Here is a 15264-nt window from a genome sequence, read left to right as displayed (position 1 = left end):
AGAGAAATGTTAATATGTATGAAATACGCTACCACTGTAGGAATGTTGTCCCTAGTTTTGTCTGTGGCTGCAAGTGCTGTCAGTAGTGACATAGATACACCTGAGAACAAAGGACGTCTGATCGCCCTGCAGTTACTCAGCTTTCTCTCCTTTCTCTTCTGTTTGCATCCGTCTTTTCTGCTCCCACAGAACAACTCCCTGCCCTTTTTGTATTGGCCAGAGGTGCTGTTCTCTCAGCAGCAGCAGCATTATCAAGAAAACAACCAAAATAACAGTTGTACAACAGTTGTGCAAAGGTGATCTAAAATGTACCTCTATGGTGTCCATTGCCCCTGCAAAAGGCAAAATTTTATGAGCAGTTCTACAAGTTTTCAGTGTTGAGATTTCAGTTCACAAGCATGTTTTATCATGAGGAATAAAATGTTGGCAGGGCCATTGGTTTCATTTCATCTCAAAAGTCAGATTTAAAAAGCTTATCTTCAAATAAATGTGTTTCATAAACTTCAGCTGCCTGATTTCTCTTTACATGTTGTCTATGTCAATGGCAAAAACTGCATAAGATTTAAAAGGCTGGTGCCATGCTATATATTGCTCCATGGCATACTTGTTGTCAGCTCCAAGGTCACAGCTTTATTAAAGGATCAAGATTTACAATAACACTAGCAAGACCACGAATGCCTTCACACACACCTTCCTGTAGTTTACTTCCCTGAGGTCACCTGTGCAATTTCTCCCCCTGCCAAAAGCTACTAATCAATAAATACTGCGGTCTCCTGAACAAAGTTCTAATGGTCTGATCATGTTCATTTAATAATAAATTTTAGGTTTTGTTTAACACCTGCCTTCAGAGGACATAACCCTCTTTACCTGCAGCAATTAATTTAACTTCACAGCAACCTTATTTGGCGATTAAAAACTGCTCCACTTTTACTGATTGAGAAATTGAGGCATGAGGACATGCTTTGCTAAGTCATATAAGAAAACTGAAGAGGCCTGGAATCCCACCCCTGCCAGCCTCTCATGTGCTGAGGCTGAATGCCACGCTGCCTCTCTCCCAATGAGTAACACAAAGCGGTTGTGTAACACCTGAACTGAGGCTTCTGTAACTCTTCCTTTCAATGTACTGTCACAGAATGGATAGGGCACACCTGAGCTGGCTATACAGCTATGGTATAGCTTTAACTGACACAAAACCACACAAGTGTTCCACACGCTATTACCACATAAGGTGTAGTTCTGTGTCTTCCTCTGGCTCTGCTTGTACTGTTGAAGAGGCTATTGCCACCAGCTGCCACTCAATGCCTGTCGTGACTACTCCGATCTACTGGTCTGGCTTCCTACTTCATTTCAGGGAAGAAGATAATCAATTAAACACTTTAAACAGTCATGGGGATTTTGCCAGCCCATAAACAGCTCACCCATAACAGCCTCAAACAGAGCAGTGATGAGCACAGGGGAGCAGCAACCACCCGAGCTAGCATATCCCCAGTTACCAGAGGATGTCTTACCACAACACCTCAGATCCCAGGCCTGTCCTCTCCTGAGAAATCCCTGCCATGGAGTTCTGTCTTTTCCACTGGATTTTCTCCTGACCTGAAGCGTGAGCAGTAACTACACTAGCCCAGGCAACTTAACTCTTACATTGTGTCCATCAATTAGGACAAGCTTCCCTTCAGCGTTTCAGATCTCCTGGCACATAGAGGTATTCAAACTTTGCCTCCATGTGATCAAAAACTATATATATCTTTAGGGCAGCCATTGGCTTTTGCTCTGCTGTCTCTGCTTTTGCTTAGAAAGACACTAGTGTTTTTAGCGAATAGTAATTGAGATAGATGACGAATAAGAAAATAAAGCCAGCATTCTTCACAGGATGGTTTGCCCCTCATCCTCACCTGAAAGGGAGACCTGAGCTTCAGCTTTGTTTCTGGCAGCTCCCCCTCTCCCTTCCAAACTGTGGGCCTGGATGGCAGCATGGGCATTGCCTCTTGCGGCTGATCACTTGCAGATACAAGCAGCAGCTCTGATGGACATGTGAAGCCTAAATAGTTCTGAAATGCTGGAGGTTGAAGACATATATGAACCACAGCTCTTAGTTTTTTATGCTCTCTCTTCCCCGAAAATCGAACCTCAGGCTAGAGACAGGGAAATCTCCCCATCTTGTGATCTCCTCTGAACATCTTGCTATGGTACAGACAGCTGTGGTCTCAGGAACATATGGGAAAAGAAGGTGGTGGATCCATTGCTCCTCAGCCTTTTTCCCACATCTTTGATATGTGGTGAGAGATCAGGCTGAACCTGAATCTTAGTTTTATCATGAACTCACCGATTAAGATATTCTTAAAAAAAAGAACCAAACACATATCTAATAATCCATTTATTTTTAAAGTATTAACCAACATCCTGTTTTGTTGTTTGTCTGCCAAGAGTTTTGCTCAAAGGAGGTCAGTGCTAGATGTGCTTAATAGGTCCAAAGTCTCCTCTACCTGGAGAAAATCGTTGGCATTACTATTTTGCTATATTCTTGTAATTCTTTATTCTGGATGAAAAGCGCAGTTATACTGCTGATTTTTTTTAAACTCAGAGGCAGTAAACCAGCCCCAAATACTACTAATACTACTGAAATGACTGCAGAAAATTACCACTACTGTCAGGCAATCTATAACTAAACAAGAAACAGGGCAGACACGGCTTCACGGTTAACTTATTTGTGCAGAGGTTGGTCCTAAGCGCTTTCCTCCGGTGTCGGGCCGGAGGCCGGAACCTGGGACCGGTGCCCAACGACCCGCTGGGCTCGGCGGCCCCACTAGCGAGCTCCCCGCCGCGGGGTGGCACCACCCGCGGCCACAGCGGGACTCCCGCGGCTCTACCCGGCGGCGTCACGGCCTCAGGCGCCTACGGAAGGGGAGGTGCGGGTCGCCTGCAGCCGCGGGCCCCAGGGGGATGGCGGGGCCGGCGCAGAGCGGCAGGCGGAGCGGGGAAGCCTCCCGGGCGGGGCGGGGCGGAGGGAAGGGAGGCCGCCCCGCCGTGTCATAGCAGCTCCGCCGGGCCGGCGGGCGATCGCCATGGAAACCCGGGCCCCGGTCCCGCCCCTGCCCACCCCTGGGAGAGCGGCGGCGGGTTGTGGGTGCCGCTGGGCGCCTGGCCGGAGCTGCGGCTGGGAGGCGGCACCCGCCGCGGCGCCTCCGGCCCCGGGCACCAGCAGGTAGCGCGCGGCGGGGGGCGCTTCCCAGGGAGGGAAGGCGAGGGCGGGGCGTGCGGCGCGCAGGCCGGGCCCGCTCCCCCGCCCGTCTCCATCGCGGCCCGGCCTCCCACCTGGCGCCCGGTGCCCACCCGCCATCTTCTCCCGGACCCCCGGCGCCCTCCGCCCCCGCGCCGTGTCCCGGGGCTGCCTGGCGGCGCCCCGTGGGAGAGGAGCTCGGCTCGGCTCGGCTCGGCTCGCCAGGGCGGGGCTTGTTCCTCGTTCCTCATCCGCACGGAGAGGCCCTGACGTGTTGCCATGGCCGAGGGAGCCGCCGAGGCGGCGGCAGCGTGCTTCAGCGAGGATGATTTTTACTGTCCCGTCTGCCAGGAGGTGTTCAAAACGCCCGTGAGGACCGCGAACTGCCAGCACGTGTGGGTATTCCTCCCTGCCCCCTGCCCTCTTCACACGCCTTCCCCTCACCCCCTCCGGCTCCCTGCCCGTTACCCCTCCGTCCCCCGCTCCGCAGCGCACAGACCCTCGGGAGCCGCGCAGCGGGACCCGCGGGACTCGTTCCCTCCCCCCTGGCCGCCCCGGGGACCGAGGCGCCCCCGCCCAGAGCTGGCGCCGAGGCTCGTGTGCCGAGTGCCGTCCCGGCCTCCCGTCGCCGCTGTCTCCTGTGGCGAACGAGGAGCGGTCAGCTCGGAAAGGCGCCTCTCGAAGCGAGCCCCGCTTCTCTGGTCGGTGGTGCCCGAGTTTTACTGCCGGTGAGAACACCGTCCGCATGTAACCTAACTCGCGTTTTTTTTAACTTCATAGTTTCCTGTTCGTTCTCAAGCAAGGACCACAGCTTAGTTTTTCTGTCTTTTTAGTTCACTTGATCTGCGTTTTTCAGGGGAACACTTAATTGCAAAGTACTATTTTCTATAAAAGCCAAATAGCTTTGGCAGTGGAAACACGAGGAAAAGAAAGTGAGAGGAGAACTGCGAAAGCTGATGAACTGAAATCTGTGGAAACACATGTGAAATAAAGGTTTGCAGGATTTTTGGCTCTGCTTGAGGACAATAAACAGGAGTTACTCTGATAAGATTTTCCAGTGTCACGTGCCTGCTGCACCATTTAATATTTCATTAATGATCAATCTGGTGTGCAGCTCAGGAAGACTAGACAGTAAATAGTAAGATCTTTACGTAATTTGCATTGCTAAGTTCCCCTAATTTCCACATACGTATTTGTAAGCACCATTATTTCATTTGGCTTATATTTATAAAGATTTGTATTCAGTAGACTATTACTCTAGTATATGTATTTTTTCCTAATAATCACCTAGCTCTCTCCCAAGGACCAAGTACCCAACTCTCTTTGCTAACCTGTGTTTGTCGTAACTTTTCAATTTAGGTTTTGCAGGAAGTGCTTCTTGACAGCTATCAGAGAAAGTGGAACACATTGTCCTCTCTGCCGGGGGAGCGTGACTAAAAAAGAAAGAACATATCCCAAAAGGGCTCTAGATGTTGAAAACAGTATGAAGAAAGCTTCTGGGGGCTGTAGGTGCTGTGAGAAGCAGGTAGAGTAAAACTTTTTATAAAGTTGGATGAATTGTTCTTGGTTTTGATCAGACACACTTTTAGTGTGAGTCATTCTTGTCTTGGAGCTAAAGAGCCTATAGGAGTTTGAACTTAGCTTTGTATGGCCTGTGTATATACTAGGCATGCAGTGCCTGGCAGGTGTGCCAACAGACATAAACCGAAAGAGTGTCTTGCATTCTCTATAAGGACTTTTTAAGTGGAGTCCCAGTTTTTCCCCAAAACAATGCAAAAAACAGATATAGCTATAAAACTAGCAAAAGGAGAGTAAGACAACTGAAAATGAAAGTTGCAGATATATGGAAATCCTCAGAAACTTTCACTATGGAAATGAAGTGCATAAAGCCATGGTAAAAATTAAAATTAAAAAATATGGGTTGATTACCCTCGGTGCACATACAACCGGATGTAATTTCCCCCTGCCCTGTCAGTCTGTTTATGTTTTCTTCATTTTGCTTCTAAAGGGGTCATTCTTTTCAGAACATTGGGTGAAATCTTGACCCCCACTGAAATAGAGAATAATCTCTTTTCTGATATAAACAGATGCCGGATTTCAGCCGCACATTTTGTTTACGTCAAATTGCATCACATCCAGGTAGTTGTGTTCATGTTTGTTTGTTCCACTTGGGGCTTGGTTCTGCCAATGTGCAGATTAGTGCTAGTGGAAAGCTGAGCTGCTTGCTTTGTTCCACATGATTCATTAGGATGAAAAGCTGGGAGAAAGAAACAATAACAAGTTGGTAAATTGAAAGGAAGAACCAAATGGATCCCCAGAAGAAGTTTGATGGAATTTTGGGCACAGGCGTGTGAGATGTGATCTTGTTCAGCCTCTGAACCTGTAAGCACTTTCTGATAGTGCTGTCAGAGCTGAAATTCTGATTTAGGGCATGTCCAGCACAACTGTCTTCTGACAAATCTAAGCAACTCATTTTCTTATCTTGCATTTAAGCTGGATAGGCAGCCTTAAGTTGCTGTTCATTCACAGTTTTTTTTTTTTCTTCTTCTTTTTTTTTTTTTTTTTTTTCTTAGAAAAGTTATGTATTCTCAGAACACAGCTAATGCAAAAAAGTTTTGCTTTGCACAAGGTAACAGCAGGCCAGAGAAGACTGAAGGAGCAGTGGTGCTTATCCTGTCCTCATGGCCCCTCTTTGTCATAGCTCATCAGTTACTGATCCTGGATGTGGGAGATGTAGTTCCTGTGATTTTGTTTCAGTTAAATGGAGTTTACTCTCATCTTTCACCCTTCAGAGAGCTCTCCCAGTTGCCTGGCTGTTGGGGGTTTGGGGAGTGGGAATGTTCTCCAGTCTCACAGAGTGACAGAGGCTCTATGGAAAAAGGAATTGAAGATCTCCTGTTGGGGAAGAGAGTGTTCATGCTGAGAGTTCTAGTTTCTGCTGCATATGATGTCTAAATAATTCCTGCATGCATTGCTTTCTGTTGGCAGAATTACCTCTTCCTTCTGTCCCTGGATTGTTTAGTATAATTTCAACAATTTGGCATTTCATTTACAGGTTAGATTTTCATGGATGAGACAGCATTATAAAACGTGTAAGAAGTATCAGGATGAATATGGTGTTTCTTCTATTATTCCAAACTTACAGATTTCTCAGGATTCAACAGGGAACAGGTAATGAGGGTGTTTTCTCTACAACAATGCGTCTTCTGCTCCCCCCACTCCCCAAGGAAAGCGTTTTTTTTCCAGGGCATGCCTTCTTTTTGCAATAATTATTGTCCACATTTTTGTGCTTCAGAAAATGACAGTTTTCCCAGGTCCTTTTCTTTACTCTTAGCATTCAGAAGAAAACCTTTCTACATGACGGTTTGGAATGTCTTCTAGGGACTCTCCTGAAGAGTCTATAGTAGCTTGCTTTCATTGCCTTGACAGCATTTGAGCAGCTTGCTTTGTAACGGATTTCATAATATTTAGCCACAGGGAAGTTTGCTTTTTATTCCATGCCCCCCCTTCCCTAAGTTTGTTTTAGTAGGTATCCTGTTTCAAAACATTACAGTGCAAGCTTTTGCTTTCTGATTGAGTTTGTTTTGAACTGATCTCTTATGAAATGTATAAGGAACTCCAGTATGTTACACACCATAAAATACAAGTGCCACTTACCATTTGTTTTTCAGGCAGTAGAGCTAAAGAATTTTCTTTTGCCTACATTCTCACTGATGTATTTGGTTTGACTGAGGATTTTTGCTTATTTTTGTAGACTTTTTTTTACATGTTAGTTTTGTAGAGCTTAATTTTATATAGCCGGTCCTTTATTCACTTTATTTTGATATGTATTTTCTATTTTTAGCAGTCTAAACTTCTGTTTGGTTTTCAACCCATCAGTATATTGAAAGCAGAACTTGAAGGTGTTACCAGAACTAGTTGCAGCAATGTTCCCAGAAAAATTACAGAGAAGATTATACTGAGTACTGCTAAAGGGCATTTAAAGAATAATACAATCATCAGGCACAGCCAGCATGGGTTTACAAAGGGAAAGTCTTGTTTAACTAATTTGATATCCTTCTATGATAAGGTCAGCTGCTTAGTGGATGAAGGGAAGGCAATGGCTGTAGTTTTTCAGGATTTTAGTAAGGCTTTTGATACCGTCCCTCACAGCATCCTTGTTGTCCAACTGTGGAATGAGCAGGTTCATGGTGCACTGGGTGAAGAACTAGTGAAGGGCAGAGCTCAAAGGATTCTAGTGAATGGGGCTACATCTGTCTTGTGACTGGTCACCAGTGGTGTTCCTCAGGGCTCAGCTCTAGGGCCAGTTCTGTTCAATATGTTTATCAACAATCTGGATTCAGGAGTTAAATGCACCATTAGCAAATTTGCCAGTGATACCAAACTGAGAGATGCTGTTGACTTTCTTGAGACACAAGAGGTCTTGCAGAGGGATCCATATAGATTGGAGCATTGAGCTGTGATTAATGGGATGAAATTTAACAAGTTGAAACGCCAGATTCTGCATGTAGGATGGAGTAAAGCCAGGCACAAATATAAATTGGGAGAGGATTGTCTGGGGAGCAGCCCTGCAGAAAGGGATCTGGGGGTACTGGGTGACAGCAGCTCAACACAAGTCAGCAGTGAGTGCTCTGGCCACCAAGAGGAAAAATCCCATCCTGGGATGCATCAAACACAGCATGGCCAGCTGGTCAAAAGAGATGATTGTCTCCCTGTATTCAGCATTGGTGCCGCCTCACCTTGGGTGCTGTGTGCAGTTCTGTGCCCACAATTTAAGAAGAATGTGGAAGTCCTTGAATGTGTCCAGAGGTGGGCAAGAAAGCTGGTGACAGGGCTGGAAGGCTTGTCCTCTGGGGAGTGGCTAAGGACTCTGTGTTTCTCTAGTTTGGAGAAAAGGAGGCTGAGGGGTGACCTCCTTGCTCTCTGCAGCTACCTGAGGAGGGAAGTGGGGTGGGAGGTGCTGAGCTCTTCTTCCTCGGATCCAGTGACAGGACATGTGGGAATGGCTCAAACTGCACCAGGAGAGGTTCAGACCGGATGTTAGGAAACATTTCTTTACCGAGAGGGTGGTCAAACACTGGAACAGGCTTCCTGGAGAGGTGGTCAATGCCCCAAGTCTGTCAGTGTCTAAGAGGCATTTGGACGAAGCCCTTAACAACAGGCTTTAATTTTTAGTCAACCCTGAACTTGTCGGGCGGTTGGATGAGGGGATCATTGTTTGTCCCTTCCAACTGAAACAGTTTATTCTCTCTTCATTTTTCTCCTCTATGTTTCACCAAAGTGTCTGGATATTGTTATATCACTATTTATTGACTATGGCACAATACAATACCTGTGCTTATAGTATTACAGAAGTATAAAAAAAATGTACTGTGACCAGATTTGTGATTGTAAATGCTCGTGTTCTTAGGATGGTCAGCGTATCTGAGCAGTTTCTTCTGGCTTAGCTAGAGGCGCGTGGATGGTCAAATTTACTTTCCAAAATGTTTGTCTGACACTCTTACTTTAGGAAGTAGTTTATTTTGTACACAGCAAAAGAAAATTTGCTGTAGTTAAGAGTTGTAAGTTATTTGTGTAAACCCATGCCAGTTAAATGTCTATTTACATAGTCCTAAGTCAAACAAACTTAGAAAGTGCTGCTTGTCTTAAATTCACATAGTTCATAATGCCTTTTGAGCTACTTGACTGTCGTCTCCATTACCATTCTTGTTGGCTAAATGTTGTCTTATATAGCACTTTCCTGTAAAGTTGTGTAGTATCCCACCAATGGTCACCTAAATACTGAGACATAACTCGATCTAAAGGGAAGTTGTGAAAGTTAAAATATGTGCCTTTATATGTTTTGCCTTGAAATTCATGGGACTTAATGGATATGTGTATGTATTTTTTTTTGTTTTTCCTGTTACTGTTAAACTTCTAAAAATTTTCAGACTGGACTAAAATAATCTTGATTTTCATTGTCTTTTTTTTCTTTTTCTTCATTTAAAGTAGCAGGAGTGATGCAATATCTGATAATGGCGAGATGGCTAATAGTCAGATACTTCAAGGAGAAACAAGGTAGGCTGCTTATTTGTCTATAGTTACTAAAATAGATCCAGACAATCATAGTGCAAGCTTTTACTAACTTGAAAAAAACAAACAGAACAGAAACAAAACCACAGAGATCTATCACAAGTAATATTAAAAAGCTCTTTTGTTCTACATTTGCATCTATACGTTAGAATTTGGGTTTTTTCAGTACTTTTCTGAAGGATTTGAACTAAAAGGTATTAGCAGCAAGGAAGAACAGGTTGCAGTTGCAATTGGAACAAAAGAATTTTCTAAAGGTCAAGTTTTGGAAGAATGCATTTAGGTGTACAAATCATAAATGTGCTCTAAAATTGCGATTTGGAAGTAGCAGTGGAACTCCATTAGATCTGTTGCTCTGTCAGTGAGGTGGGGGGTTTTTGTTATTGAAATAAAGGAAAATAATGACAAGATAACAGATGAATTAAGATTTCTTTAACACTACTTCTGAAACTCTCTGTTTAATACTCTTTATTTCTGTTTACAGCAGACATCCAACCTTCAAATGTCCCCTATGCCAGGAAGCCAATTTTACCAGACAGCGTTTGCTGGATCACTGCAATAATAGACATCTTTATCAGATAGTTCCTGTAGTAAGTAGAATTGCTTATGTATGCTTCTTAAGCTATTTTCATTCTAGTTATGTGACCAATTTTAAATGTGCAGTAGCTACTCTATATCTGTAAAGATTACTGTGGTCTGAGAAACACAATATACTTAATGCAGTGCATTATTTAACTTGAGAAGTGACTTTCATTTGAAAATGTTTCTTGTCCAGCTTCTTGTGGGTTCTGACTTAGCCGTCACATTTATCTTGAAGTGAAACAAGCTCAGGTTTTGAGCCTGACACTTACTCTTCTTCATTTAGTTCAGAACTGTTTCTGTTGAATCCCATTTGTAATGTAATTATCGTTTCATGTGAAACCTACAGTAACTTGAAGAGTAATCTAAGGTAATCAAAGGGAGTGAAAGAAAAATCTGTTTGGTTTCCTGTTCTTTTCATCTGTATAGTTTTTTGGCTTACTTGATCATCTCAATTGTATGAAAGTCATCCCAAACAATAAGTAGGATGCAGTAATCGCCATCTTTTCTAAATTGTAAGCAACAGAAATTGACAAAAAGAGTGACAGACAGCTGCGATAATCCCCCACTCCTAAGAAAAGAACTTAAGAAATTTGACGAGTTGAAAAGTAATTTTTGAATGTTAAACTGTGGAGGAAAAGAACAATTAACACTATGATTCTGTGTGAACATGTTTACTGTATTTTGGTAGTGAATGAGTAATAGACTAGTTATTCCTGTAGAACATGTCTTAAATGCATTTTGTATTACCAATAACTTTTTTTAATTCTCTTTCTTCCCTCTTCCCTTCCCAATTCAGATCTGTCCTATTTGTGTATCTCTTCCTTGGGCAGATACTAACCAAGTTACTAGAAATCTTGTTAGCCATCTAAATCTAAGACACCAGTTTGACTACGGAGAATTTGTGGTAAGCTTTTTCTTCTTTGATGGGCAGGGGAATAAATAGTAACTATTTTCCATAAATAAAAATGCCAAATAAAAAATGTGTACCCAACTTGTTTGTGCTCTGGACATGATGTGTTCCTGCTCTGTGCAGAACTCAGAAGCAGGCCAGTCTGTGCTAAACTTTCTGTTATCAGCACCAACTGCTGGTATTGTCAACGGTTAAGCTCTGCTCCAAACTGATGGCTTAAGACTTTAGCTTAGTCTTCTCAATCTGAACTATTTGTTCTTCCAGAATACTTTATTACTGCTGCCTCTGAGGGAAATAAGAGATGCTACTCTGTTTTGTTGACGTGTTTGACCTTTTATGGCGAAAATTATTTAATTGTAATTCTCAGGACTCAAAGTGCAGCTTGACTAGCTGGTATTGGAACTACAGCCTCTCTTCCAGTATGTTGGGAGAGGGGCTGCAGTGTGAAAAAGAGATGTGTCATTCAGTCGTTGTTCCGGTTGACTTCTTTCAGGCTCACTTTGAGTAAATGACCTTGAAGTACATGTAGTCACCAGGTGGAACATAAGTCAAGCCAACCAATTGAGTTCTGCATATGGAATCAGAGAGCTGGAGAGTTCGAGTTGTAGTTTCTACAGAGTTTGACAGGCTTTGGGGTACAGAGCTTGAGCTTTGTGTGGGGCAAGCACAGTATTTGAAGCATAGGCAGCCTCACCACTTAAAGATGGCAGAGATGATGCATGTTGTTCTTTGTGTTGAGTGATCTCTGACAAAGGCATGAAGAAGTGATTTATATAGGGGATTGGACTCTTCGGCATGAGTGCAACTTGCATGTTTGAGGATGTAGAAGTGGTGATTGGAATTCTGTTTTGGGGAAGCTGCCAGAATGCACTAAGAAGGTGTGTTACTCTGGCATATTAACAACTTGGAAGATAGCTCTTCAAAAATAGCAGGGTTAACCACCTGTCTTTTGTGACGCCTTTGCCTTCCCATTTTAAGCAGTATGTTCTCAACAAACTATGGTTACTGTTGACTGGGGATCACATTTTGTTTTTACTGATGGAGGATGTTGTGGCTGGTTGGAAGCCCTGTTGTAAGAATTGCATGATGCAGTCAGCTTTCCCAAGCTGGCTATTCTGTAATGTAATTGAGCCAGGGAGAGAAAGTGGGCCCTTCTGCTTAATGAGCCTTTATTCTTCTCCTGTCTCATGTATGTCTTGGTACTTTGTTAAATAAAAGATGCTGTGCAACATAAACAAGCATCTAGTACAGATAAAGATGGAGAGTCTTCATCTAGGTGCCAATTCCTGTGTGAAAATGTGGAAAATGAATGAATAAACTAAGGACTATGTTACATCTTGAGTATTTGTCTGTTTTGATAATGTTTTTGTTTTGTTTAGAATCTTCAGCTTGATGAAGAAGCCCAATACCAAAATGCAGTTCAAGAATCCTGCCATGTGAACTTTTAAAAGTATAACCCCCCCTTCATCCTACTGATTATCTGAGAGCAAAATGACATCAATTCTGTTGGTGATCTGAAGTGTTATTAATAAAAAATGGTATTCAGTAATGACTTTTCAGGCTTAACTTTTTTCTGTGCTCATAAGGACTTTTCACAAATGATATTGCTGAAACTCTAACTTGACTACTTTACTGAGATGTCCCTGTGGAATTAGGGACCTTTTTGAAAATTGTCAGCATTGTCATGATTTTCTCTTACTACTCTGTTAATTACACACTTATTAATTAATGTCAGATATTTTCATTCACCAGAAACAAATTTGAAAGTAGTATCTTTAGAAAGACATACAAAGATGCTCTTTTGCACTGTTGAGTTTCTTTAAGTTCAGCTGTCGTCTGCTAAGGTGTTTATGAGTTTGGTGGTTTATTTTTGTTTGGTTTTGTTTTTTTACACCATTACTATGTAAATGAAAACAATGCCAACTTAAGAAATACAAATATTTGTTTTCTGTAGATCAACAATGCAGAGCAGTTTTTTCCCACCTTTCATTGAGAAAGAATGATACCATTGCCTAGGAATAATTACACCTATTTTTTTCTCCTTTTGGAGTGTAACAGAAATAGGATGCTTACTTACTAAATGGTTGGGTGAGTTTTCCCTGTATTGGGGAAGATGATCCTCCTGACATACTTTCTGAGCAATTCAAGATGACATGCAAAATATATACTTTTTTGGTGTATGCCTGTGACCAGCTAGTTTTTCATTTTGTTGTTGCATTAGAAATTAAAGTTTTGGTCTGTTCTGTCTTTCATGGAAAGCTCTGTAACTAGAGAACTAATTGGCTTCAGACGTACCAACCCTCTGAAATGGACTTTTTTATTTGGGTAAGACTGTTTAAAACTTGGACATCAACAGTTGAGAAGAAAAAATTGCTCTAAAATAGTTACCAACATATTTTAAGAGTTCCTATTCTAGATTTCCACATTCCCAGCAATACCATCATTTAAAACCAGAGCAATAATGCAATTTTGAATTTAAATGGAAAATCCATTTTAAAATTAACTTAAAGTTCTTTAATACTAATGGGAAGCAGGGGAAAGAAAGTTGCACAACTTACATTTTGGAGGTTTAAACAGAGACAATTCTGAACGTGTATCTTTTAAGACTGACTCTTCATCCTGTGTCATCATCGCACTTTGTCAAACGACTGTTCTTAATGGGTGTTGTATACATGGTGGAGAACGTCCCCAGTGACTTTTCTAGTCTAGTTGGTGATTTATGTCTAATATTATCAGTTGTGCAGCTGAAGTACAATCTGCTTTCTGTGCCCTGGCTCCCATTTGCTCTCCAAGTAAAGGTTTTGGTTATTCTTTAGATACTGGAACATTTTGTATTCCAAAACTGGTGAGGTTGAAATGCCTCATGCTGCAATGTCATGAGTTCCAGTTCTAGTACATTGAGTGTTGGAAATAAAACACTATACACTATAACTTGACATTTCTATCTTTTTTTTTTTTTTTTTTTTTTTTTGGAAGAGTGTAAAATATTACTGAAGGCATAGCTGGCTTAAATACAGAGAAAGCTGGCTGTTTCAGAAATGTTAAAGGTTATTTCCTTTTTATAACAACGTAGCACGTCTTGCATTTTGTTGCTGGCTTAATATGATATGTTGGCAGCAGGCCACACTTTCGTCTTGTACTCCAGCTTCCCTATTTGCCCCCCATACTCTTGTCTGCATATTCTCACTCGTGTCAGCTCTAGTGCTTGCGTGACCACACACTGATTTGGAGTGGTTCACTGATACAGCTGAAAAGGTAATTTGGATTTTTCACTTTCTCTTTTCCTCTATGAAGCCAACTACAAAATAGTCCTTAGACAGAAAGGAATTTCAAGGTAGCCTGATGCTACAGTTTTAGCTTTTCAAAATAAAAATACATTCTGTGCTGATTTTATTACTGCATACATTTCCTAAGGAATTTAATAGTTACATGTAAGTTTAGTTAACTTTTTTAGATTCAATAAAATATTTATATGATGTGGCAATAAATGCCTGCAGCCAATACAGATTCAGAATGCCTCATGGACACTGGAGCTAGTTATTTGTATTACTTGAACGTATAGTGAGAATTGCAAATGAAATTACATCTGTTTTAAAACTCTGGGAAACAAAGTTCTCTATAGCAATAATTAATTGTCACTTAATGTGCAGTTGCTGAGCATTTTAGTCATGTTTAAATGTTGGGAGACTTGAATGCACAGTTTAAAGTAACGAATGTTTATAAATGCAATATAAAAAACCCTTGCAAAATGTTTATCCTCTTTATTTGTGTATGTTAAAATCTGTATTGGCAGGTGTTACTTTGCTTAAGATTTTATACTTTTAATATGAAGAGATTGCATCCAATACATTAACTAGGTAAGCGTTTAATGAAAATGAAACAATCTATTTAAATATGCTGCTGCTGGTCATGAATCTTTCTCACTGAAACTCAGACGTACACAAAAAGCTGTGTATTTGTGATGGGTGATGTTTGTATTTGAAACATGCAATCTTTACTGGAAGATTGCTGATTAACAATGTTTTCATGTTCACGTTGCATTGTGTATAGGTTCAATATGGTATATTATGTTTGGATTGTACCTTCTATTTTTTTCTTCTATTAAAGTATTTTATTTTCTGTTTGGCTCTTTGTTGCATAATAAAGATAATCAGTCCCCTTGATGCTACCTCCTCCTTTCTAGGTGCTTTCTAAACTGAAATACGTGGTCACTTGTGTGCCTTCACACTTCATTCAGAGTGGCACTCATGCTGCTAGGATTGATGAGTTTGGCTCATGATCCATTCATGAGCTTACGAGTTACCTTACATCACATCTTAAGATCTTTCCATGAGCAGAAAAGACAATAGGTTGGACAAAACTCATTCATACTTCTTTTCTACCTCGCACCTTCATATATTGCTGTCCTATGCAATGTTAATAAAGAATCTCCTAAAAGGAGAGAGAAAGATGTATGTAATACTTAAAGGCAACAGCAGAACCTTGT

At 41.8% G+C, this 15264-nt stretch overlaps 1 protein-coding gene across 4 annotated transcripts; it reads left to right on the top strand.

Moving 5' to 3' along the window:
- Positions 1 to 3003: 3003 nt before the first annotated feature.
- RNF138 (ring finger protein 138) lies at positions 3004 to 14941 on the top strand. Of its 4 annotated transcripts, none has more exons than XM_082044141.1 (7): positions 3004 to 3612; positions 4577 to 4742; positions 6273 to 6388; positions 9209 to 9274; positions 9774 to 9876; positions 10665 to 10772; positions 12158 to 14941. In XM_082044141.1, the coding sequence occupies exons 1-7, from the start codon at positions 3497 to 3499 to the stop codon at positions 12224 to 12226; spliced, it is 744 nt and encodes a 247-aa protein (XP_081900267.1). In that variant the 5' UTR covers positions 3004 to 3496; the 3' UTR covers positions 12227 to 14941. The 4 variants fall into 4 exon arrangements, with proteins under 4 accessions (XP_081900267.1, XP_081900265.1, XP_081900266.1 ...); XM_082044139.1 differs by having other exon boundaries at positions 9771 to 9876; XM_082044140.1 differs by having other exon boundaries at positions 9206 to 9274.
- The last annotated feature ends 323 nt before the right edge of the window (positions 14942 to 15264 follow it).

The sequence above is a fragment of the Streptopelia decaocto genome (genome assembly GCF_964273445.1).
Source record: "Streptopelia decaocto genome assembly, chromosome: 2".
Classification (NCBI taxonomy): Eukaryota; Metazoa; Chordata; class Aves; order Columbiformes; family Columbidae; genus Streptopelia; species Streptopelia decaocto.
Note: the sequence above shows the minus strand (reverse complement) of the source record. Positions and strands in the feature narration are given on the sequence as shown.